Raw genomic sequence first — 26,597 nt, forward strand, 5'->3', positions numbered from 1 at the left:
GCCCTGTCCAACCTGGCCTTGAACCCTTCCAGGGAGGGGGCAGCCACAGCTTCTCTGGGCAACCTGTGCCAGGGCCTCACCACCCTCACAGGGAAGAATTTCTGCCTTATATCCAATCTAACTCTCCCCTCTTTCAGTTTAAAACCATTACCCCTTGTCCTATTCATACATCCATACATCTCCCCTGCCTGTCCTTCCTGAAGAGGCTGTATCTTTCCATGCCAACACTCCTGTCATAGAGGCCATCCCACCACAGCCCCGTGGTGCCAGTAAGATAGTAGCCCTGCAGCTGCACACACATCTCTAGCTCCTCTTGTTTATGCCCCATGCTACATGCATTTGCATAGAGGCAGTTAAGCTGGGCCTCATGAAGCCACTTAGTGGCTGGAATTCCTTTGTGCTGCTCTCCAGGTGCTCTCCTGTGCCCTGTGACCCCTCCCAGGCTCTGGGCAGCTATTGCTGGCACTGGCATCAAACTGGTAGGAGCAGGATGGATTGAGGGTCCTCTTCCCCCGGCAACTTTAGTTTAAATCCCTCTTCCCCAGCTTGGCAAGCCGATGGCCAAAGATGCTCTTCCCCTTCTCTGACAGACAGACCCCAGCAACCCCCAGTAGGCTGGGTTTCTTAAAGCGAGTCCCATGGTCTAAGTAGGTGAACCCCCAGCTGTGGCACCAGCCCTGTAACCAACTCTTGATTTACCAGACTCAACCGGCCCTTTCAAACCCCTTCCCTTTGACCAGGACTACCTGTGCTCCAGTGTGCCTCACCGCCGCTCCCAGGGCTCTGTAATCCTTCTGGGTACTCCTCAGACTGCTCCTGGCAGCAGCACGGGAAGCAGCACAGCTCTCCAGAGCACCCGAGGGCGGCTCTCGCCCACCACTATCACCCGTCGCTGTTTCTGAGTTGCGCTGGCTGTTACGTGTGGAGCAGGTCAGTGCTCAGCTCCAGCGTCTCTCCTGCTGTGACGGGTCTTTCCTCTTCAATCTGCAGACCGCCAAAGCCATCTACTTTTGCAATAAGTGGTAATATATATCAACAGCAAATTAAACTTGTGTAATCTTTAACATGGAACATTGCTTGAGTAGCAACTCACCTCTCAACTGGCATGGAGGGTCTCTACTCTGCAAGTTGGAATCAACAAAGCCCTTAACATGAAGAAATCTGTCACTCAGTAGGTAGCAGAACCTCCACACTATTGAGGTGGTCTCTGAACTCCACAAAAATGCAACAGCTGCTGAGGTTTATTGAACTAAAAATTCTCAGCTTTACCTCTTTCCCTGTTCAGGTTGTTCTCTAATCTTTTTGGCTTAAGGTTTAATAGCTTCCAGCATGAGAAGAGAACCAGTACAATTCAATGCATCATGTTAAAAAAAAAAAATTTGCAGGTAAGCAGTAACTGTATTTACTCTTCAAGAGGTTCACAGGGACCTATTTAAGAGGTACAGGAATACACATACAAAGTGTTGAACAGCGTCATTTAGTAAATTCACTGTGAAAATCCATGTTGTCATATTTTTCAGTAAACTCAGGGCTGGGGGAATTTAGTAGGATGATGATTATTCCCCTGTGGACAGATGTATTTTTACTTGTAGAGGGTAGGCTTATTTTCTACAGCAGATAAATCAAGTTGTAGATCAACGCCTGAAATTTTGGGAATGAGAAGATATACCCACTGTATGACTCTGAAATGTGCTTTCTGAAGGGAGAGGACTTTTTTTTTTCCCCTCCTGACTACAGTGTTTCCCTTGCAAAAAGGGTTTCTCTACTTATGGATGATATTTTAAAAGGAAAATCAAAATCTGGAGGAAACCAATTAATGATCCAAAGGAATATAATGATCTGAACTAATAAAGTAAATGGAAATATTTATGTGCTTTATGTACACTGTACATAGTTTAAACTATTTTAAAATTTAATATTCTACTTGAAATGGCATGTTATTCTCTATTAAATCCTCTTGGTACTTTGATGGTTAAACTTACTAGTTTTGGTACAGAAGTTTGGTTTATAATTTTATAATAAAGTTGAAATGTGATATAGTTAACCTTGTTTTCTGACTCTGTTACCAGCAGGCTAGGAGAAAGCAGATCCTACAGCTATTTCTGATTCAACCAGAAAAGGTGAGGGATGCCAGGTGCTTAAATATCATTAGTGGGTGGGGTACAAGTACAGAGAGATCGAAGGAAAAAAGTTAACTAAAACACTTTTTAGCAGTGCAATCTTAACTTTGTGGAGATTACAAAGGGGAGAGAGCACACTCTGTACCCCTGAGACTAAGGGAACCAGTAAATGGGTCAACTCACTTTTCCTGTGATAATGTACACACATGCACTCGGTCTACTCATGCAGAGTTAGTCAGCAAATCGTATTGTCATTTGCAGAACAGTGAAGTTAAAATGAACCCCTATTTCTAAAACCTATTTTCCTCATTTCATTAATATTCAAGTACTTGCACTACTTTTGAACAGCTTCAGATAAGGTCTCTCAACTACCCTAAAAGATCCAGATGGTCGAGTTCCTTTCTCAGCTTTTGCTTGTTGAAACATGAATAGCAGAACGCGAGCAACATACTCTAAAAAACAAACACTTCAGGAGGACGCCTGGATAATGCTACAGCAGTTGCTTATTTGGTGTCCTAGTTTTAACATGAAACCTACGGCAGAGTTATAAACTGCTACTGGATGCAGACCTAGGCTGAATGTTAAAAGATGGGAAAGAGAAGTCCAACCAGGAGAAGGACACGTGTCCTTCATGTAAACTGTAGCCATGCAGCAAAATGATCCTGGCAATACAGCCAATAGTTTCATGTATTTGGTGGTCTGTTTTCCTGTCCAGGCAGAGAATAACCTTTGGAAATAAGTCCTGACAGCAAAGGAGAAACTGCTTCAGTTTTATTTCTTTATCTATAAAAATACCCAAACTTTAAAAACCCAAGGAGACTAAACCAGCACCTCAATAAGTGCAGTGGTCTACATTATGGGCAGAAAAATGGATTCAGCGGGGACATTTCTTCAGAGAGTTGTTTTAATTCATACCATATGGTTGCTATGGATCTTTGTAACTACCTCTGATGGACTTGGGTATTTTATTTCTATCCATGTCTCCACAGAGGAATCTCACCATTTCTTCCACCTACCTAGTTTTCAGCTGTTGTTTTCAGGAAATTCTTGTGTCAAGACTGGTCAGCTGCCCCACGTTGCTAGCACGGGGCTACCAGTCTCCGTTTCCGGATGCATTCCCAGATCCAGTTGGGAGACACACGCTTAGCACCAGGATTGTCATCAATAACGTCCCCTATGACATGCGTTGCTGAGGCTGTGTCAAACTCTGGCACAAGATCCCCATCGTATGCTATAAAGTACCGCCGGATTTTGTCAAAGTCCTTCACAGAGGGCGACAGGTACAGCTTCACACCAGTGAATATGTCCAGCAGCATCTGCAGATTGTGAAAGAGGATGAGAAGCACAGGTTGGTAAAAATACTGGATTGGTCTGGAAATTACTCTAAATTCTTTGAGGCATGAACAAGTCCATTCAGAGTTCCCAAGGTTATCATTCTAATCCCATGTCTAATAACTGTGAACTGCTCTTTGGACCACTATTAAATCATACACAAGAGCAACACCCACACAGTTCCTCTGAAAGCCCGATGGTGCAGCTGAACAGTGCTTCCTTAGCTAAGGGGAATTACTACCCCGTTATTCCCCTCAGTGATGATGCTGATGTGGTCTGGTAAACATGATCTTAACAACTTTGTTTTTACAAGCTGATGCTTCTTAATTAAAGTAGGAAAACGTCACCACTCTGGAAGGGGACTTGGTGCTTGCATCAAAATAGCTACTCCAGGCTTATCGGGAAATGACAACTCAGTGATTCTTAATCCTCTCCTACAGTCTGCTGCACAATGAGCTAGAAAGGACAGTTCTCTCCCTTTACAGCTCCCAGCTCTTCTGTATGCTGCAGTCAGGAAGAGTAGCTACTCAGCAATCACAACGCTTTGTGAAGCAGGACATTGTTGGTGGGTGAGCAGAGCACTGGCCTTTAGCGTGACAAACCCAGTTATGTCAGCTCTGCAGACTGGAAAGAAGAGCTGCAGCCATCTGCTTCCTTTACAACGGGGCTTGTTGCTGCTGTTTCTGCCTTTACGTTTCAATTCCGGGTGCTGCTATAGGAAGGTTTCAAAGACTTTTCCAGATGGAAGGCAAAAGTGAACAGAAAATTGAAACTGCTTCAGCTTCCTCCCACCCCAAAGTGGCTGCTGCCTAGCTGTCCGTACCTTTTTTCCATTGTCTTCCATCTCAGAGGCTTTTCGCTTCTCCCCTCGTTTCTCCTCTGATTTTTGAGGGGATCCAATGACTGCTTTGCTCTCTAAAAACAAAATAACTTCTCATTCGTGCTCTCTGTCCAGATACCAATTGTGTATTAAAGTGGGGGGAGAAGAGTGAAGAGAGTAAAAGGGAAAAGTTTCCCTCCCCTCTGTCTGGAAAATCCATGAATTAGAATGTAACTATAAGACACATTTTTCTACTGCAAATGGCATGGGAGATCTTCCTGCCCTCATCTCCAGGATGTTGCTGTTCAACTTCCCTCCTTACTGTCACCACACTTTTCTGAGACTGCTCACTTTCATTCAAGCTATTCCCCAGTGACAAAGCATAGGTGAAGCAAACTCATTTGACAGCTTTGCAATTTACTACCTGGAAATCCCCTCCATCCAAGTGCCCTATTATATGCATGAACTTGATCCAAATAAAATTAAATACTGGTTCACGGCCAAAAATGTCTAACCAAGGGGCATGTGATCTACAGGCACGGGAGCAGCAGGTTTGCTGTTCAGATCAGTCTTACAGAGTCTACTAAGGACCTTGATCTAGTGAGATGAAAAGGGACTGCAGTCCCAGAGAAATCACTCCAAAGTAGTTTCAGTACAAACTATGAGACTCTGCTAGCTTCAAGATACCTGTTCTAAGCAGTATAGTCTCAGAGAGCTTTTATTGTCTAAATGGGTTGCCTAAGCACCAAGCTGAACAGCATCATCAGTGCCGTTTCCATCTTTTCTCAAGCCCAGCACACCTCAGAGCTGTGGCTATTCAATCCCTGCTATGAGCAATACAGGCCAAACCAAGGGTCTAAACAGCTTTGCCCATTAATCCCAATGTGCACATGAAAGCTGCCATGGGATCTTCAAGGATCTGACAGAAGGCAAAGATCCAAAACCAGCCTGGCCCAAAGGCAGAGAACACACCCTGAGGCTTCTCTCCCTAGAAAGCCCCATCTTACCTTCTGGCTTCTGGGCTTTTGCAGGTGACTTGCTTGGGGGAGTTTTAATAGTGCTGTGTGGGGTGGAAGACCTGGAATTTCCCTCGTTCTCTCCACTGCTGCCAGCTGTGGACTCATCTTCCTCCCCAGCAATGACACTGAAATCAGCCTTCTCTTTGGAGAGTTGGTACAGCTCCTGTCCCACCAGAAACAAAGCACTGCCTTTAGCCACAGTGAAACCTCTGACATTAGACACGAGCCGTAACGCACGGTCTCCTCTTATTTGTTTTCCCCTCCCCAAAGCGTTTGATTGTATGCTTTTACTTCCTGCACCTCTTTGTAGCTATTTTCCTGTCAACTTTGTTCAAGCTCTCTACCTGACATTAAGGAAAGCCATACAGGGACGTACCAAAAGCCAGATTCACAGATGCCGGGCTAACTCTTCACAGCCCGGCTCCCTAGCCTGGAAAATGAACAACACCCACTGCTCACTTGGAAAACAGTCTGTCTGAGGAGGGTATTTTACCTTTCCCTCCCCTGCCTGCATAGGGAGCCAGAAAGACTGCTGGCCAGCAGGTAGGCTGAATCACTCCTTGCTTCCATGGCGTAACAAGCACTTATATTTGCTGCCAAGTGTCCCTGCGGGCAGCGTGCAGGCAGCGTGCAGGCAGCCCAAACGGCAGCAAGGAGGCTGAGAACAGAGCTCATCAACAGCTGACTTACTGCTGGGGATGGCAGCCAGCCAGCTGGTTTCTATCAGCAAAGGAGGCACAGAAGCTGTGTGTGGGGTGCAGCCCCAGGGCTCCTGGCTGCCTGCTAGGTGGCCCCCATGCCCTCAGTCACTTCCCAGATGCCTTCCCCAATCTCAGCAATTAATGGGAGACCGAATGACCATAAACACTTAAAGAGAATAAAGGTCACCTTTTCCAGGAAGGAAATTCCTCACCATGAAGGCTGTTACAAGAGCTGATACAACTAGCTGCCAGCACAGACTTTCCTGAAAGTGCACAACAGCTCAATAGACTCGAGAGGCCCCGTGAAAGAATAAGATTCGCATCAAAATAATCCAGCAAGCAGCCTGAGCCTAGAATAAATGGAAAATGTAACGTGCCATCATAGTACCAGTCAGCAGATGTCTTCACTACACGCCCTGCTATCCGAACTTGTCTTTCTGAACACAGATGTTGTCAGAACCTATCCTGGAACGTGCTGCAGACATGCACGCAGGCTCACCTTAAGCTGCTGGAGGTTGGTGGCTGTCTTCCAGTCTTTGTCATCTCGAATGCGGGTGCAGCGAGGGAAGCGAATGGAGATCCCATCTGCAGTGTGGGCTTCAGCTTTAGAGAATTCAGCCCCTGTGATCTCCCACACTGGAGCTTTCTAAGACATCATTGAGGAAGTCACGTCACATTCCTGTGTTTTCTCATGAACTAAGTCTAATGTGTCTGTGTTCCTCCACCTCTACAGCAAACCCTCTCCCTGTCCCAGCACACAGAGTTCCATATACACAAATTTTCTCGATCACTGTAATTAGAAAAACTTCTATTTTTTTCAGCAAGTCAGAGATCCACAACTAAATGACACCTTTTCTACCAGACATACATGACGTAAAGCATAATGATAAATTTTGTAAAATGTTAGCAACTTTTGAGTTACAGTTGCACTTCAACCGTTTTAAGTCAGATTTTTCATGCCTCAAATTTAAAGCAAATTCATTTCTGGAAGGGATTTAATGCACAACAGTACTCCCCAGAAGTGCTGCAGGTATGATTTCTTCATGAAGCTCTTAGCCTCAAATGCACCCATAAGATTCAGAGATAAAACCCGGTGATTAATTTCCTATTCAAGGATAAGACTAATCTTGTAACAGAGACAATTTGTATGTTTAAATGAAGTACAGTAGCTTGCTACATCAGGGCTGGAAAACATAGTTAGGTGACTATGACAGCACTTACCTTTGGATCGGGGACAATGAAGTCTGGGTAATAGATTTTGTTAATTTTTAGCCACCTTGGAATTTTACTAGGATCCTATTAATGCAAAACACAAAAACAAAATCATAGCACTTATGATCATATATGAAACTATTTCTACAGAAAAGTTGCTGAAAGGTACCCTAGAATTAGATTAGGTATTTCATTGCCTTTGTACGGATGAAACTCGCTTTACCCTGTAGTGCAAGGTGCACTCATCTGCAGCAGTTTCTCTTATCTAGAGAATCACAAAAATTATCTATAACACAGCTCTCAGCTACTGTCATTCTGTATATAAAACAATAACATTGTTGCTCCAATTATGATTCATATAAAACTAGATTCTGTAACCTTGATGCAAATGGCCTTCAGGATGCCAAGTAAGTATTAAAATTCAGCTCTCTAAGTCTTGAAAAGTAAAATTCCTCACTTAAGTAAGCTGCTCACAAGAAGTCTTAACTCCAACAGGTCAGGTTATGCAGCCACAAGACAACAGCCTGACTGGAGCATTTCTCACCCACAGCCCCATCTAGTGACTGTCTTCACCAATCACAACATGCCAATAAAATGGTACTTGTTCTGCTCTTTCTAATAAAACTTTGTCTTAGCAGGAGACAGATGGTGCCTGGCTTCCCACTCAGTGTCTGAGTACAAATCTCAGGCAGTGCCTCATCTCAGGAGCCGGCTGCACCTACATCTCATTTGTGTCAGAGCAGTTTATCTGCTTCAACACTAATTGAGCCTCTATCCCTTCCTAGCAGAGCCCCTCGGTCCTGCATGTAGCCAGCACCTCGCTGCAGCTCAGCAGGAAGGCAGCTGTTACCCAGCCCGTTGCTGAGCTCTTCTCTGATTGCCCCCAGGCCAGAGCCCCTCTCACCTTGCTGATCTTCACCATATCCAGCTCCGTTTGCAGACGCGCCAAGGTGGCGTCATCGTGGCCACCAGAGCACTTGGTCACAGTGCACCACTTCTCGCTCTTGGGATCGTAGCAGCCCATGAGGAAGATGGACATCATCCCACCTGCAGGAGGGGAGAGCGGGGTGGCCCACATCATCTAAAGGACAAGCCACAGCTTCTCAAAAAGCAAACTAATGAACCAAAACTCTTCCATCTTTGGGAGTCAAAGGGCCTTGGGCTTGTGATGGCTTCACAGCAACAGCTCCCGTATACAAAGATGAACTGAGAGCTTCTACACTGTGTGAGAGGCTGAAGGCTTTGCTGTGCCAATTAACCCACTAAAAACTGGCATGTAACAGGCTGCAGCAGACGGTCACTGCTACAGCCAGTCCCATTCTGGAAGGAGACCAAACGCTGCAGGAGGCCTGGAGTGGGAAAATGTTTTCTGAACTGAGAGATCTCTGACTTAAGCCAAGTGCAGAGACTTACCTTTACTGCCTTGTCCATAGAAAGCTCCCAGCACCACCAGGTCTGCCGTGTCAGCCATTGCACCCTCATTCAGGTAGTCCTTTTTCACTTTCAGCCAGTGCCTTTTTCCTGGTTCATAATTACCCTGGGCAAAACAAGGCAAGAACCCCCAGTCAGAAAGATCATCTGGGGGACAGTTATCTCCTCAAACAGCCCTTGCTTTTATCCAGCTTAGTGGTACAAGAGCACAGCAGTGCTCAGATATGGGAGGAGCAGCTTAGACAGGACGTCAGCATCAACAAGAACCCAGAGATGTTTCAAAGACGCCCAGCCTTGTGTGTGTGCTTCATCCGCAAACCTGTCTGTTGCTATTCCCTGATTGCCAGCATACACCAATGAAGAGTAAATGTGAACCTGCCTTTGTATCTTTCAACACCAGTCCTTCCAGTCCCTCACGGATGACTCGGGTGATCATATCTGCAAGATCTGAAGCTTTCTGAAAAGGAAAGGAACCACGGTTAGCTCAAGACTGTCAAAGGGTTGTGCTCTTCAGGCCTTCTATTTGAAGCAGCGGTGCACTAAACCCAAAGCAACTGCAGAGAGATGAATGGGTAATTTCATAAAGTAGTTTTCCAATGAGAGTCCCATACGTGTTCTCTTTGCTGCACATCCAGGGACTAAGCTGGGAATATGTTCCAAGAAGAGAAGGGTTGGTTAGTTAAAAAATACTCCTCAGGGATTAGGCAGCCACACTGATTTGTGTCCCACACGTACATTTTCCTCAGCCAGCCACATGTGCTTACTTCTCTATCCAACTGCCTTGGGACCTGCTCTTTTCTTCTTCCCCAAATGTCCGAGCATTCTCCATCAAAACCAAGGTGTTACTGAAATCAGTAGCAATAGGGAAAAAAATAATGGGACCTAGGGCTTGTGCGTAACAATCAAAGGAAAAACTGAGCACACTGCTGTCTAAATGCAGTTTTTAGCACTCAGGAAGTATCCGGGCTGTGTGGCACCCGAAGTTGCCAGTTTGGAAACTGGAAGCAGTCTGGCTCCCCTCAGTCATACTTCAGTCTTCTCTACACAGCTCAGCATTGCACAGTACAGACTAAGTTACATACAACAGGCTTTAGCTCCTCCTAACAATGTTACAGTGGCTATGAAATCATTAAGAAGCCGAAAAAAAGAGATGTGAAAGTTAAGACTATACTGAAGTGGTTGTAGCTGAGACCAGAGGGGAGCACAGGCATGGCTCTGTTCAACAGCGCTAGCTCAAGAAGTCTTGCACATAGACCACCAGTAGAACTATTTTGACAGGCAGGAAATTGCTGGATTTGCAGCCTTAACCATAAAAAGGGCCACGTGGTAACAGAGCAACGAAGTGTCCACAGCGCAATCCACGAGATCACCTCGCATGATGTTTTAACACTGAACTCACCGTGACATGCTTCATCTCCGAGAAGAGGATCCGGTTGGGGATTTCAACCATGTTGTCGTGGAGAAACTTACGGCGTTCACAGAGAGGCCTAAACCAGGGTACAGATAATTAAGGACAAACAAGCAATTTTAACGTGAAGTACCCATCACATGAACACTGAGGAAAGCTATTTAAATAATTAAATGATTTATCCTACAGAGTTCCAGAAAGGACAATCAATTCTTACTTTCTTCCAGGAAGTAAGTTATAAAATAGAAATTTTGTGCTAAGAGTGCATTTAGTTTCAGAGGATATAGGATGAGCTGGGTACTGAACCACAAGCAGTTCAGTTGAAATGCAGTTAATCCTGGTATTTTGGAATTGCAGAGCAAGATGGAGCTCCACAGGGAAACTCCTCAGCCCAGCAAGGACTCTCCCCTGCCGTCTTGATTCTCCAGGGGTAGGTGGCCAGTGGTAACAGCCGCCGTGCGGTGCTCCCTCTGCTGGTAGTTTTCCAGCCAGTTCACGCTGGGAAACCGCTCAGGCTACTCTCCCACTATGGCACACACGTACCTGTCCATCAGGCTGATATCATTGAAATAGATGCAATCAAACACAAACAAGCAAACGTTGGCGTCTTGGAAAGCAGCTTTCTGAAAGACAAGTAAGATTGATTAAGAGAAATCTGCAGTTGTAGCAAGCAGCAACATGGAGTTTAGAAAAAGAACAGAAACAAAAGGATGTATTTTTATCTCATTAATCTTTTTGTTATAATAAGCTTAGGCCTCTTTTAGAAGACAGAAATATTCTGAGAATTAAGCATTAGCCTGGACATGTTGAAGCACAAACTAAAGATAAAACATGCTAATTTCCTAGTGACAGGGAAACAATGCCACAAATATTAATGACTTTGGGCAACGTAACATCCACCACTACTGCTGCAACAAAAACCCAACAAGCATTCCAGAGACTTCAGATTAATGACTACTTTAAGTTAAAGCACTTACAGTTTGATTTTCTTTTTATTGTCCTCTTCCTCACCATCATTTAGTCTAGACATCAGCACTTCATAATGTTCCTACGGACTACATACTCTGCATCATTGTGGTCTTCCAGTCTGCCATACATTGCTCAAGCAATGACAGAATTGCAAGATTTTCCAAGGGTTTTTTTAATATTTATCTTGAAGTTTTCTTACTGTCCTGCTAGTGATCAAGTTAATATCAAATCCATTGTATTAGAGCAGTACCTTTTCATTAATATCAGCCTTCTCGGGGATCTTATTTTTCCCTCAGATACTCTAGCAAGCACCAGATCTCTTAGATTATCCGTGATAACAGGATGCTAGTGTGTTTAAGTTAGCAGAATAACAGCCTCCAACCACGACAAAGGATTTTTATTTTTTTTTTACCTTATGGACACCAAGAGTCCCAAAAGGAAGTGGCTTGCCAGTTTTGTTGTCAATCAGAAGAACTTCTGAATCCAGGATCATACTTTGCCCACCAGGGAAAGCCTGGGGGATGAAGTCCTTAAAATGGGCCACCTTGGGAAAAAAAAAGGAAAGAAAAATACATCTACTGGCTGAAGAGAGGGACTCACTCCAATGCAGATGTTTTCTCCAGAAGCATGTCTGAGGCACGTGTAGGCTTATCTGCACTAACTTTACCTTCTACTATGGTACAGAAACACAGTCTACAAATAGAAAAATGAGTCTTGAACAGGTGCAACCGTCACCCATCTGGCATCAAGTCTCCCAAAATACAGTGCATAACGAGGACTCTAGGGCAGATAGCTTAACTTTAGTTTCAAGCTCTTAATGTCCCCCAAAACTAACTGATTATAAATTTTATTATGTTGCTTTTCCAGATTCCAAGTATCTACACAAATCAAGAAAAAAGTCTACAGCAGAAGGTATCCTACTTGCCCACAGAAACTGTTGTGAAATTCAGTTGTGTTTACAGAGGAGCTGGCACGATTTACAGGTGCTTACTTTATGTGGAAGGACAGGTTTGAGGCTTCTGCTGAAGTAGCTGAAATGATCTCCATTTTTATGGACCTGCACCCGCTCGCCATCATATTTGATCTCTGCATACATGCCGTTTGGGCACTTCTTCATGGCATACTCAATTGACTTGCAGGCTTCAGCCTTAGAAAGGTGGAGAGAGAGAAGTTCCAAACAAACTCAGATGATATATTTAAAAATAAAGCTACTCTTACCTAAGTTCATGAAAGAACTACCAGTTCCTTTGTAGATCTTTTTGTTAAGGGTCTCTAATATCCAGTCCAACTTGTCCTTTCTTAATTACTCATTTATTTAGAATCACCTGCATATGCCCAGATAATTACAGCTTTTCGATGCTTATCTGTTCCAAATACTTAAAAGTGTAAGTACTGTGCCTTATGTAGGAGTGTGCTTAGCCCAGAAGTAAATACTTAACTCTGATTTGTTCAAATAAAAAACCAAACTTATTTGAATCTCTAATCCAATGGAAGTCTTACACTGCTTCCAGAGAAAGGATCAACTTCTGGAATGACAGCAAACAAAAAAGTCACTTCTGGACTGAAAGCAAGTCAAGACTTCAGCTTCTGCAGTGGCACTGAAGGTGCAAGTACTGAGTATCTTGAATACTGTCCTCTTGGTAGAAAACACTTTATAAAATGGCATTAAACATAAAAATCAGCACTGCACACTCTATTAGCTCATACTGCACACAGCCACTTATCTGTCTACTGATTCTTAAAGGTGAGGTCTCTGACAGTACATATGAGAACTCCATCTCTGGCTCGGCTGAAGGTTACTAGTGCAGGGCAGCCAGCATTACCAGCATGGGCTGGACTGGGGTCATCAGAGAGGCCTGCACGCTGAGGGTGCGCTTCAGCCCGGGCGCCTTCTCAGCCTCCAGCTGGTTCTTCAGCACTCGCTCCACCACGTCCTGGAGGTTGCGGGACGCTTTGAACGCCTCGTAAGCATTGGGATCCAAAGCATCCAACCTTTAACAAATCGAGGAGAGGAGGGAAACACGGATCAACCTCAGGTCTGCTGCTCCTGGCTTATGAGGCTAATGCCCACTGCTGGTTTTATCTCACAAGGCAAGGTAAGACTTACACATGCTTTGCTCCGGCATTCATTTTCAAGTCATGCTTAATTAGCCTGATGATGCATTTCAGGTCGTTGCCCGTACACCTGAAGGGCGAGAGAAGATTCAGAAATGGTAGACATTTAACTGAACTACTTGCCAGCTGAAAAGAAGAAACTGATCCAGACATCTGTAAAAAAAAGTCCTCCCCTTCTGTAGGGTTTAAACTCAAATGAGGACACGTTACTAGTGACATCTCAGAGGAACAAGAAGATATCCAAAAGGCATCTTTATGTTTGAATGTCAATATGAATTCTGCTTCAGTGTTGACATACCTTCCAAAATTCACTTAATGAACACATCAAGAGTAAATGATAGCAACATCCTCAGCCCCAGATCAACACAAACTGAACCAGACAAAGAATCTTTAACATGTCTAAATGGCTTAAAGGCTTTTCCCAACATACCCAAGAACAGCAACTATTTAATTAACAGCTAAATACCACTAAGCTAGTTCTGCAAGCCACTTGCTTAGTACTGACTGAACAGTCTTGACAGGCAAGGATGAAATTCTCTGGCATGAACAGAGGAGCCACACATGTTCTCCATTGCTGGTCAGTAGTCAAGGCGTCTTAAACCACTAACAGCAGCTTACAGATGTTAAGTTCAGTCTCTGTGGCTTACAATTAGTTTTTCACCTATTCCAGCTCATGATATGTAGATAACCACTCCTAGTTTTAGGGTAAACCTTCAGAGGGCGATGACTTTCCTTACCTGCGAGTGATATGTTGCAGCACACTTTGCTGGTCATCTTCCTTAGTAAGCTTTGATAGCTGGATTAGGAACTCATCTACCTCTTGGATGGTCAGGAAGCTTTTGGCTGCTGGAGGACAAGACTTGCTCTGTTCAAAGAAGAGGCGTATGGTCTCTGAAACATCTCCCTGTCTCCAAAAACAAAATAAGGGTGTGGATCAGAGCTATGGCTAGGGAATGGGGACACCACTGGGGATTCAACATGGTTCCAGTCAGTAGGATAAAGCACAGGAATGATGCTGGGATTGCATGAAGGAATTGGAATCAAACATTAGAAAGAAGCTGCCACGACACAGAATAAAGCTTCTCAGCTGTTTCACTTGCAAAAAAAATTGTAAGAGTACCAGTGTCATCTCACTGCTCTATTTTTCACTGCTCTATTTTTCACTGCTGCAGCACCACAGACCCTTTATTTCCTCAGGATGAATCCACTTGTAAATACAAGGATCTGAAACGTCCTAGTGATGTCACTAGAAGGCAGTATGTACCAAGGCAAAAAAACAGAGGTGGAAGAATTAGCTTCATTATCTAATGCACCCATTTTCTCCATCTTGCAATGAATCAGAAGCGTGCATAGTCAATTACTAACTCCTATGCAGAGGAATTAAATGCACACATGTGAGCACTTGCAATTGTATGAGTGGAGCTTAATTGTATGAACCAACCAAAGCTCATAGTAACAGATCTGTTAACTGAATCAGTTTTTGATATGTAATGTTACAAAAAAAGTAATATAAATCAGTTACACAGGAATATGCTAGACAAAGCAGATGCAGCCCAACTTGCCTAGATATTTTAGTCTTGCTTTCTAAAGTTTTGCAGATGAACTGATATCTTGCTTTCTGTTCAAACATTATTTTCTAAAGGTTCCAGATGGCAGAAAGTGCTATGAAAACTGCTAAAGCAAAAAAAAAATAAAGTCAGCAACTCCCATTCTAACAATCAAGCTAACGATCTTTCAAATAGGAGTAAAAAGAAATCATTACAGAATTTCCATACCAAGGAACTGAACAGCAGAAATGAAGAGAACTGTCTGTACTCACCTGTTCCAGGTCCCGGACCATTTCTTCTTGGCTGCAGTTAAAAATCCTACTAAACAGCTTTACAATCTGCTTATCATTCAAGTTGTAAACAATTTTAATGACGCCTGGTAACAGCAGCTTAATAGTCAGGTATACATCACCATGAAAACCATCTGGGAAAAAAAGCACAGACTATTAGAAACTGTCACAATTCATTTTCATGTACAAGCTCTGGTTGTTTGTGCCCATTAGCACGACCCTGGGAAAAAAACCCGCAGCTGGGGCTTTGTCTTTCTACCATGCTGTTCTGCTTCACATGAAAGGAGATTTCTTAGGGGAAACACCCACAATTGTCCTCCAAATCTGATCTCAGCACTAAGTCTGGCAGCACCTGCAAACATTCCCCACAATCCTAGACTGAGACATTCTTGTCTGAATGTGTTATTTAGATAAACAGTTCACTTCACAAACATTATCTCCATAGTTCAGAAATCATCACAGCACACAGCTCGGACCACACAGCAATCCAATTTTATTTCACCCTTGCTTTTGAAATAATACTTTGACATTGGTTTTGAGAGGGCTTTCATATGCTGAGAATGCCAAGAAGGAATCATACCTCCTCCAGATCCCTTCTTCAGGAAATCCTGGATGATCTGTGTTTTCACATTATAGCTAGGCTTTTCAGCAACCATGGCACAGAGCTTCCTGAACTCCCGCAGCAAGCAGTCTTTGTGCTTCGGATCACATTTTTTTGCAGATAGGCTGGACTTGTGGGAAGAGTTTGCAGAGACATCTTCCAAGTTCTTTGGCTTGGCTGCATCAGTGACAAAGTTGCTTTTTTAATAAGTACAATACTGTGCAAATTTTAAAGCTGAAGCTACCTCTGCTTGGCAAGCTGAAAAGAACAATTCCAGTATGCTGGCAAAGCTTCAGAACTGAATAATTTCTGACTTCAAATTTTAATTACCATAAAAAGATCTAAACTATGTTGTCATTAGTTTTGCTCTTCACAGAATTTTCTGGACCCTAATTCTCCCAAACGTGATTAAACCTTGGTGAGAAAGAATTCCTGCCGGCAGATGCTTCTGTTTTGTTTCTACTTTATAGGCCTTTGTCCTTCACAGCAAGATATTTTCATAAGATCACTTCTAAAATGGAGGGAAAAACGTTCCCATCCCCTCCTCTCTCATACTAACACCCTCTACCCATTCTCTTCTCTTTGGCTGTGCCTGTGGCAACATGTGCTCTGGGTAGTTCAGAGCTACACGCCTGCATCATGTCACTCAGTGCTCACACACTGACTGTCCCACTGGCAGCTGTCTCTCAGGACAAGCTGCTAAGGAATAACAGTTTTCCCTTCCATGAACACTGCAACTGGGAATCCCTCACAGCCAATTTTTTACAGATTTTGAGTTCCACATGGGATATCTTCAGTCTGTACCTTCACAGTTTGAAACTGGCCAATGGACTAAGGCAGTAGTGGAGTCAGCCTGACAACATGGGTTACTGCATAAACTTTGTTTCCTTGGGAATACTAGAAACTCAAATATCACTTCTTTCAAGACTGACAGCCTAAGAAAGCATGAATAATTTTTGGCAAACCATATTTTAAAAAATTAAAACTAAACCATCTTCCATACAGAAAAAACTACTGATCTGAAAAGGATTTCCCAGAATCGGTTTCTTAAGTCCTACCTGTGAAGCCAGAGAACTTCTTTGGTGATGGAGCGGTGAGAGCTAATGGATCTTTTGTAGTTATTTGTCCTGTAGCAGTGAGCTTAGCTTGGACTATAACTTTTTTCTTCGGTGTATTTGCAGCCTTGGAATTAGCTTCTGTAAAACAGTAAGATTCAAACCAGCAGTTAGAAATAATCTCATACATCCCTCAACATATTATGTAAGATATACTGCAACAAACAAGTCTTAAAAGAACTGGGGATGGAGGAGAAAAAAAATGAAGGAACTTTTTCAGATATCAAAAGTTAAAAGTCTACACTGTTTATTAAAGATCACAGAAAAAAGCTGAAAATGGAAAATAACTGACGCTTCCTCCTAGGATTTATCTGCCTGTGTCTGCATGTGAATTAAATCACCTAGACCTTCTCCACAATCACTTGTGACAAATGAATTAAGAAATGTTACTGCAGAAGTTACTACTACTTCCCTTTCCTATAGGGCTGAGACACAGATTTGAGCAGCGCTACCCACTCTGTCACCAAGTCATACCAATACATCAGTGAGGGCTTTGTGGTAAAGGCCCAGCTGTGTGGCCAACAGCGGCATACCCTGAAAATGACAAGGTAGAAAAGTGACCCAGGTTCTGCTTTGTGTCTCACCTGAGATGTGTTTATTGATTAATTCCTTCTCCCCATCTTGTAGCTCTTCCCATCCTTCCAAGTCCGTGATGTCTTCGATTTTCTTGGTGGTGGCCCGGGCCTTCTCCAGCTTCTCAAACACGCACTTCACATGGTACCACTCCTTCATGTCCCCGCCAGACTCCGTGAAAGGATTGGGAACAATTTTTCCAATGCGCACCATTCCCTTCACGATCTTCTCCTTGCACTTCTTGCAGCCTGCCGTGCCACGCTTGGCGTAATCTACACAGTACCTCTGCTCTGCCATGTCCTCTGCAGCTGTGCAGGCTTGGCGATGCCAAAGGTTCAAAAGCAGGGAGAAATGGAAATCCCCAGCACCACCACCCTGGTTTCTGCCCGCAAACTGGAGAGATATACGCCGTAACAGCAGCTGGTACCAGTAACTGGGGCTGGCCGCGGGGAGGCCAGCACAACAAAGGTAGGGTCTTGGGAAGGAGACCTGTGTATGGGGGCACAAAAGTCCTGTGCCCCTGCCGAGTGCCCGGGCAGCCTGTGATAGTGTCCTGCAGCCTGTGGGCATCCAGCCTGCTCCACGTGTGCTGCAAAAAAGAGAGGAGACACTGAACCACCCCCCGGCTGCCTGTGCCTTGTGCCCGGTGTGGGACGTGAGGCCTCAATCCTCGCCCCTCTCTCCCAGGCCTGCCCCTCAGCTGCCTCCCCATCTGTAACCCCCAGCCCCCAACGGCCTCCATCAGCCCCTGAGCCTGCTCCACCGGCCGCTATCCTCCACACGCCTGCACCACAGACCCCTCCTCATCCTCAGGTCCCCCTGCCTCTTTTCCCCTCACACACAAGCCCCGGGCCCCACCAGCCCGCTCCAAGGCCACTTTCCCGCCCTGCCCACCCGTAGCCTCCCGCCGCTGCAGGCCCCGGCCCTGCCCATCGCCAAGGTGAAGGGCTCACCGAGATCTTCACGGCGCCTCCATCCCGCCCTCACCTCCGGCCGGCGGACGCGACACCCTCCGGCCCTCGCGTTAGGCCGGAGCCGCCGCCACCGCCGTGCCGTTGAGCGCGGCCCGCGGGCTTCCGTAGAGCAGAGCGCATGCGCGCCGCGCCACGCCCCGCCTCTTCCGCCCGAAAGTGGCGCCCAGGCCGTGCGCGTGCGTGACGCGCCGTGGCAGGCGCTTGGCCCCGCCCCCGAGCTCAGGCCACGCCCATTGGCCCGGCCCGCTCAGGGGCCGGGCAGCGTCTTCCCGCCTTGGGCACGTCCCCGGCACGCGCTGCCCGCGCGCGGCTGAGGTAGTGCCGCGTTCCCGCGTTTTTGGCCACCACAGTCGGCCTTCCGAGAGTACGGCGTCAGGTTGGGGCAGGGCTGAGGGAATGCTCTGCCCCTGGCTTCACCAGATGGGCCCTCCGAGAGTGTTACACCATGTTGGTGCAGGTTTGAGGTGCTGTTGTATCACCTGGCCTTCAAAATCGTCTTTCCAGGAGTGCTACGCAGTGTTCTTGCAGGTCTGAGCTACTGCCTTATCCCCTGCCTCATGAAACTGCCCCTTCAAGAGCGCTGTGCCGTGTTTGTGCAGGTTTGAGGTGCTGCTGTGTGACCTGGCCTTCAAAATGGGTCCTCCAGGAGTGCCACGCTATACCTGCGTGGGCCTGAAGAGCTGCTCTATCACCTGACCTCCAGAAACTGTCCCTCCAAGAGCCCTAAGCTGTGTCTGTGTGGGTCTGAGGTGCTGCCCTATACTTGGACTCCCAACATAGACCCTCCAAGAGCACTCTGCTGTGTTTGTGCATGCCCTGAGGTGCTGCTGTATCACCCCAGCCCCCCCAAAACTGCCTTTCACCCAAGTACAGGTGGGCATATGCCTGCAGTGCAGCTGTTGGCTCTCTGGTGGTAGCAGCTGTCCCTGTTTCTCTGATGAAAATGCTGTTGTGCTGTGCTGGGAGGCTGCTGAGGAAGCTGGAATGGATGCTATATACACCACTAACAGGATTCCTCCCTTCATCTAGGAAAAGGATGCTGTGTAGGTTGTCAGGGCTAGTCTGTCCCTGACCTGCTTTCCTGTACCTCAAAGGCAGAGTATGAGGCATAAGGTACAGACTTTGCTTTACCAGACATGTATCTGTCTTCTGCTTGCCTCCAGCTAGTTGCAAGGCAAGCTACAGGCGGGCTTCCTCTTTCTCTCCGCACACCAAATTCCATCTACAAAACCATGCTATTTGGAGCTGTGGATGACCGTAGCAACTATGTCTGGTCACAAAACTGGGATGAAGTCTGTGAGATAAGCATTTCTGATCAATAGGATCTGGCTATAAAGCAGTTGGTCTGCATTACTTTGCAAGACTTTACATTGCAATACTTTGCTGTTGGACATGTGTTCAGTCTGTCATGTCAGAATAGAAACCCACCTTCTTGTCCCTCATAGCCCAGAAGTAGTGGAAACGCCAGAACAAAAGAAAAACGAGCTCCCCCAACCAAATCCAACTTGGTCTTTGAGTCACAGAAGAGGAATTTCAGACAGATTCTGGGAATTCTTGAAGGGCTTCTCGACTGCTATTGACCTGATGTGGACACATCCAGACCAGCACTGTGCTCCAGTTTTAAAATGCTGAACAAAAAGGCTGTATGCATTCAGCCCCAAGACAGTGCATTTGACAGACTTGGATTGAAGGTACGTGTGCCGAGTTTAACGTGGTTAAATTTTTAATTGTTCAAATTGCTTTGAAAAAGATGTACCGTTGAGAAATTATTTACAGAACCAGCAGTGACTGGTGCAACAGTTTGTATTAACGCTGACGTAGGGGAAGAAAACGATAAAACTCAGGAAAAGATGCGGTGCGTACACTGTTCAGAGAGAGCTTGCTGGCAGCACGGAGCACGGTGCAGTGTTCACGGCATCCCCTTTGGTGAGATCTCTTGTTCGTTGTGTGTTTGAGCTTGGTAAAAGAGATGGAAAGGTAGACTCAAGGGCTGACACTCGCTACAGTGCATCGTTATCAGATTTAAATAAGGCAGCTGAGCAACCTCTCAGCAGTAGGATTCGCTTTCCTGACTTCTACTGTAAAAGTCTGCAAAATGATCTAAACTAGGGTGTGACTGTAATCAGGCAGAGGAACCTGCAGAGGGCATTTCAGAGGCTTCAGTTAGGGTGAGATGAACTGCTTTCTGGCTCTTGTCAGTCCGGAGGGTGTTTAGATGGCGGCAGGGACAGGTGAGCCGTGCTGAGACTGGAGATGGATGACCTGACCCGTGATGGAATGCGCAGGCGGGTGGCAGAATGCTGCAGGGAGAAAGCGTGAGTTTCAGATTAATTTCTTCAGTGAGAAGCAGACACAACTGATGTTTGGATGCTTTTGAAAGGCCTGGGAATTGTAGCAGCAAAACTGGGGCACTCTTAATTCCAGCTCTCTTTCTCTTGAACAATGTAGCTGAAGACTCTTCAGCCTGTAGAGTTAATTTGGCTGTTCTTCCACTGTGGCCCCAAGGAAATGGGTGGAAAATTGCAACTATGCATCTTCTGATCTTTTTGTGGCTAACAGCTCTGAGATGACATTAGGAAGTGATAGAAAAGTTTCAACTGGCGTGGGCCTGAAGGGCCCTGATTTTGGTCATTGCTCTTAAGTTTTCCATGTAAGCACTTTCTTCCCCTGAAGTTGCAGTGTGCATCTACCGTTCTTATTCTGGTGGGAAGGTATGTTTGCAAGGGGAGGAATTGAAATTACTTTGGGTTTTACAGTCATGTTTGAATAAACTCCTCCAACTCCCACTTTGGCCAAGATGTACCTCTAAACAGCTGTGAATAGAGCAATATATCCAGTGAGCATCTTTCCACAAAGGACACAGAAAGCAAAGACAAATCACTGCTGTTTCTCAAAGGATCAGCAAGGAATCACTGCTGGTGTCTCTCTTGATAGCTAATACTGGAATTGCTGAGATGAGCCTCTTAACATAATGCTTTCTCTATGTAAAAGTCATCAGTGACAGAGTAGTAGAGAGATCCCTAGGAAAGCAGAACTCTGTTTTAAGTAGTTTATTCCACTAACACAAGGAAGATAATGCCTGAAAAGTCAGATTTAAAGGTTTAAGTCTGTCCTTGCTTAGGCAAAGTGGCCATCAGGAGTTCTGTCGGGAGTTAAAATACATGTGAAAGCAAAATAACGGTCTCAGATTTTGTGGTGTTTTTTCATAGCATTAAGAAGCAGAAAACAATTTTAGTTTCATCTTAAACTAGTGTTGAAAATAGTTCATTAAAAAAGGTTCGCCTTGTCCAGATCAGGGGATACCTTAACTTGATGGGGTTTTGAACTGAAATTAAAGTTTCGATGCAAGACTTCTTTCAGAGTACATTCCAATGAATCCAATCTTCTTAGTATTGAGAAAATGTCCGGAATCTCACTAAAATCAAATAAAGGGAGGGAGATATTTAGAATTTTAATAACTGCAATGAACAAATATATCTCCCTCTCTGGCTGCTAAAGAAGATACTGAATCTGGACATGTGGTTTATTAAAATACAAGAGATAAGAGAGATGGAGAAGATTATAGAAAACAGACATATATGCATGAAATACATTTGAAAAAAAAGGAAGTGATGTCAGTTAAATAACAGATCAAGGAGCCATGTAAGGGAGTTATAAAGCTCAATATTACTCACTTATTTGCATATCTATTTGTTGGTAGGATTTACTCTGAAAGGAAAAGCTACTACCAGCTTAACGGTGAAGTAAAATGCAGAGTGCTAGATGACAGTTCAGTCTGAAAGGATTCACAGTAATTCTGGTTTGAGAAGTGACTTACAAGACTTTCTGGCTTCTGAGGGCGTGAAAAGTTGAAGCTGCATATAACAGGAATGAAATCTCTTACGAGCCTCTTTCTGGCCCTCAATTTGGTGGGGAAAGGGGTGAATATAATCTATTGTCAGTTTATAAATGAGTTTGCTTTTCTCAGTTCACATTTTCTTCTTACGGACAGGAAGGGTGTTTCCTGAAAGAGTAAGTGGGACTAAATATGGTCTAAGGTCTAGCGCTAAAAATTTGGATCTCAAAAGAATAGCTGTTCCCTTCTGTAGGATGTGTTATCAGGTGTACGGGTGGCAGTTCACCTTTCCTTTCCCACCATGTTAGTGCTCTTCAGGTTGGTGCTTTTGATTCAGTGTGTATGGTACGTGCAGCCACGTAACTCTTCTGCATCCCTGTTCCCATCATAGTGACGTGCCTGCCTAGGGCGGTTACAGAAAGATGACAGGGAATGTGGTATTATCCTGAAATTAGTATATACAGCCCTCTGTGGAGGAGACGGTTTTGGAATGTGAACTTTGTCCTTTAATCCAAACGCAGCAAAAGTCTGTGTCTCTCCTCCCTCTTGCCACATCTCAGCTGGTTTTTTTGAGGGAAAATCTTGACATTTGGTACATGGACATTATGAGTATCTGAGTAGAGGGAAACAAATGTGAAATTTGTCATTTCTAGTGCAGGTTGCCCAAAGAGTCATTTAACAGCCACAAAAAAATGTGGCAGAAATTTCCAAAGACATTGAAGGAGATGCTCATGCCCATTTGCTGTTAATACTAATGAGAAGTGAGTGTCCAAATCACTTGGACAGGTTTTAGAAAGTCTCAGCTAGATTCATGTCTTCCTGGAGAAAATTACACTTGACAGGAGGCTTCTGATGGAGAGAGAATAAGGGCATTGGAGGCCACTATTTGAATTCATTGTATTTCGGTTCAGAAATCTGCCAAATGTGCGATATATACAGATGCTGATATCTACACCTCTATTCTGCTGTCAGCTAATATAATATCCTTTATTTTTCTGCTTACTGCATATGCTGTTAAATTAGGTAGACGTATTTGCAAGGTGAATGACAAGTGTAATTGGCTATAAATGCTCCATTTAGAGAGATTGCAAACTATGTTTAAGTTACACCCAAGTGCACCTGTACTTGAGATGCAAAGTCATTCAGCTCCCACAGCACCTTCATTATAACCATACTTCATCCTCCCACACAAATAGATTCTGAGGAAAATAATTTCTCCCCAAATGTACATCTGCTGCAAATTATACCAGCATCATTACACATGCAAGTGTAGTGAACACAAATCTCATGCTATATGTTGGTGCTGATTGAAAGATGACACCTACTTTTGGAAAACAAAGGAAAGCTAAAATAAAAGCTCGAATTTTTTTGTTTGTTTCAAAGCATTTCTTAAATTCATTTTTCATCTCTGCATGTTTGGAGAATATTTTTTCAAAATTTCATAATTGAAAACTTCAGGTTTGAATCCTTGAGAATGAGATTGAACCTTGGCTGAATTTTTTTTTAATTGACCTTGTTAGGGAATCACTGTTGCTAAAATGTGGATATCTCATTTTTTGAGACATCTAAAATTAATTTCAGAAAAACATGAATATTTTCAGGAAGGGCTATAAAAGTTTAAACTTTTTTGTCTTTTTTCTTTTGCAGAGTCTTCAAGGCTTCTGATAAAAAGTCTGTTTTTGAATGCAAACAGCTTTTTACTGGAACGCTTCTGACTAGTTCTCCTGCAAAGTAACACTCGTGACCAGAAAGAAAATGGTGCAATTTAATCGGTGCCTACCTTTCATTGTCCCCGTCAGATCTGTGGATGGTTGTGTTAAAAGCATACGCGTGCAAAGCACTGCTTATTATCTTAACAGCCAGGAATCTTGCAGGTTTCAAATTCCCAATTTCTCTTCTCTGTTTCTTCGTTATACTAAGTGGCAGTTGTATACCAATAGAGAACAGACAGGGCCGAGGCAGTTCAACTTCTTTTTGTGTCTCAGGTAATCTGTGTTCTCTGCTTTAATACAAAGTAGTCCCAAGGCTGCTGTGCACTTTCCTATGTTCTTTCATGGCACATCTGTCAAATCTGTGCTCGACAGCTGGTCTGTACTGGTGTCATACGTTCAAATCAAAGACAGTTAAATGAAAGAAACTCCTAAACAAATTTGATATAGATTGAGCCCTGCTGCCTGCAGTGTGGGACTGAGGTACGCCTGATTGCAGATCTAATCTCACTTTGATACCTGAGTAACAATAATGACAGTCACTCCATTATGTCCTGCCCAAGGAGACTGTGGGATATCTTTAGCTGTATGAAGTATTAGCACTCTTCAGGCTTTCCACAGCCAAGACCATGTTTCAGAAGGCAGGTGGAAACTCAGGTACAAGATGACTTCTGGAGACCCCAGCTCTTGGCCTCTGCTGTTCAGCAAGTGTAGGAGTTGTTATCTCTGGGCTTTAACAGAGCCTCAGGATGCCACCTGCTAAGGAGGCATAGACAAACCTCTGCTTGGAGGGAAATTAACGTTACAGGGAACTTTCTTACTTTAGTCTAAACTGCGTTATCTCTCTTTGAATCTTCCCTGAAGTAGGAGGCAGCGTTACACAGTGCTGCGCTAAGGGCTGTATGTGTAATTAGTGACTTGTATGACTCCCAAAAGCTGCAGTCTAAACCTTAATCCAACCTTCATGTTGATCACCATGCCACATCTCTTGAGAGCATTCATGATCAGGGGACTGCAGTGCTTAGAGCCAATTTCACATTGGAGCTGACTTCTATTAGGGAGGCAGGAAGTTAGAAAAAATATTAAACCAGTCCACATTAGAAACTGGAGACATAAAAGTCTCCAGAGCCAGATTGTGACTGCCACTGCAGAGCTGTTTTTGCAGAGAATAGCTCTCCAGGGATGGGCTATTTGCTGCTGCTTCTTCTCCCAAGACCCTGAAATGAGATGCTAGTGCTGGAACCAGGGATTTTGGGTTCCTGCCTGAACAGCGTGAGTCCTAATGATTGCTAAATGCCTCATTCCCTTCTCTGGAGAGCGGGTGGGTTGTCACAGTACCTCTGTTTCACTTGCAGCTCCCTGGAGCATGGGAAATGGGATTAAACCAAAGCCAAAAGAAATGCAAAACCTCTGACCTATCTGCAGATGTTGCTTCTGGGTCTATTTGTTTCTGTGTATCCTCAGAGCAGTTGGGATGCCGGATTATTGCTGCCTGGGATATTTTATCCCTTCACTTTCAATGAAACGTACCTCCTTTTTCTTTCTGAAGATCTTTGCAAACGAGTTAAGATGAACTGAGGAGCTGCTATTTGGCTCCCGTGTATCTCAGCCAAACACATTCACGTTGTTGCTGTCAGAACCACCAGGTCCTTCTCTGCAGGGCTGCTGCCCATGTCCCAACCTGCACTTACGCATGGGGACTAAGCTGTCCCAGGTAGAGGGGCTTTGCTGAATTCATGAGGTTCCTCTTGGCCCCTTTCTCCAGACTGTTGAGGCCCCTCAGTAAAGTCCAGGCTTGGCCTGTCCCTCTGCCTTCTCATTCCATTCCTTTCTGGCTCCCAGTTTTCCCATGTAATTTTTCCAAATCTGGAATCTCACTGAAATAAACATGAGTGACTGAAAACACCTGCACATTGAAGTAAATACATGTAAAACAACATTAAAAAAAGCTTTTCCATCTTGATTATCATCTGTTGGTATTTTGGAGAAAGCCGGTCTGCCTGCAGTTACACCATTACCTTTACACCTAAGGTCACAATAACTGTCTGAGCAAATGCTGACAGTGTTGGAAACACCCACCCACTGCAGATGAAACCCAATCAACTGGCCTCATGCTGTTATAAAAAACCTCAAGCAGCAGCTCTGCTGGTTCTCTGCCTGGGGAGAGAGATGTGTGAGCTATGTTCAGGCCCAGAGCTAGGAGTTTTGCTCTCTTCTGTCTTTCTGAAGACTCCTCCCCCTTATGATAGGAGATGCTGTGCTTCGTAGCACCATTTGAGAATGATGCCTGTCTGATCAGTGAATTTTCTTAAAACCAGGTCTAACTGCCTTATCTAGATCAGTGTCTTTTTCTCCTTACCTTCAGGGGTATTGTTAGACTAGTCAGTAAATCTGTTATATGACAGGACGCCTTCAAAGCTATGGGTAGCTTGTCTTGCGGAGTCTAAAAGAAAGGGGTTATGGGATTTGCCTTGTAAGGAGGCTGACAGCTATTCTTAAGGTGTTTAGATCCAATCCATACTAATGAGATAGCTTCTTATCTAACTGAGCTGCAACATTTCTTAACTGCTTTCTGTCTCCTTTTGAAAACCTATGTATTAAATTACTATGAGACAATAGTTTCTAAAAGGCATTCTCCTAACCTTAGTTTCTTCACTAAATTGAATGAATCTAGTGAAGTGTCTCTTAGAAACAAATCTTTTTTAAACCTGCACTCTATTCTTCTTAACCTCTCTGCCCTAAACAATTTCTGAGACAAGATGAATACCAGCCTGTGAAGATCATAGCTACATATATTCTACTTAAGCATTCACTTGGCTGATAGCC

At 44.4% G+C, this 26,597-nt stretch overlaps 1 protein-coding gene across 2 annotated transcripts; it reads right to left on the reverse strand.

Moving 5' to 3' along the window:
* Window positions 1-1,378: 1,378 nt before the first annotated feature.
* LIG3 (DNA ligase 3) lies at window positions 1,379-18,329 on the reverse strand. Of its 2 annotated transcripts, XM_074845557.1 has the most exons (20): window positions 18,207-18,329; window positions 17,265-17,842; window positions 16,624-16,761; window positions 15,545-15,742; window positions 14,947-15,098; window positions 13,865-14,031; window positions 13,120-13,197; window positions 12,836-13,004; window positions 12,004-12,159; window positions 11,425-11,556; window positions 10,587-10,666; window positions 10,035-10,122; window positions 9,015-9,092; window positions 8,618-8,741; window positions 8,109-8,251; window positions 7,214-7,288; window positions 6,492-6,638; window positions 5,280-5,454; window positions 4,276-4,367; window positions 1,379-3,436 (listed from the first exon to the last, which is right to left on the reverse strand). In XM_074845557.1, exons 2-20 carry the CDS (start codon window positions 17,821-17,823, stop codon window positions 3,200-3,202), a joined length of 2,988 nt encoding a protein of 995 aa, XP_074701658.1. In that variant the 5' UTR covers window positions 17,824-17,842; window positions 18,207-18,329; the 3' UTR covers window positions 1,379-3,199. The 2 variants fall into 2 exon arrangements, 1 of the variants encoding a protein (XP_074701658.1); XR_012625786.1 differs by lacking the exons at window positions 1,379-3,436; window positions 4,276-4,367 and adding an exon at window positions 6,180-6,342 and having other exon boundaries at window positions 5,317-5,454.
* Between the last annotated feature and the right edge of the window lie 8,268 nt (window positions 18,330-26,597).

This window comes from Strix aluco, chromosome 19, assembly GCF_031877795.1.
Source record: "Strix aluco isolate bStrAlu1 chromosome 19, bStrAlu1.hap1, whole genome shotgun sequence".
Lineage (NCBI taxonomy): Eukaryota > Metazoa > Chordata > Aves > Strigiformes > Strigidae > Strix > Strix aluco.

Bases quoted from the DNA above. Each gene is read 5' to 3' on its own strand.
- LIG3 (XM_074845557.1), bottom strand. From the start codon at position 17,823: ATGCCCACAGGCTGCAGGACACTATCACAGGCTGCCCGGGCACTCGGC. The intron at 13,198-13,864 runs GTAAGGAAAGTC...CTCGCCCTTCAG, and splicing joins CTGCAACATATCACTCGCAG to GTGTACGGGCAACGACCTGA. The intron at 10,123-10,586 runs GTACGTGTGTGC...ACCCTGGTTTAG, and splicing joins GATATCAGCCTGATGGACAG to GCCTCTCTGTGAACGCCGTA.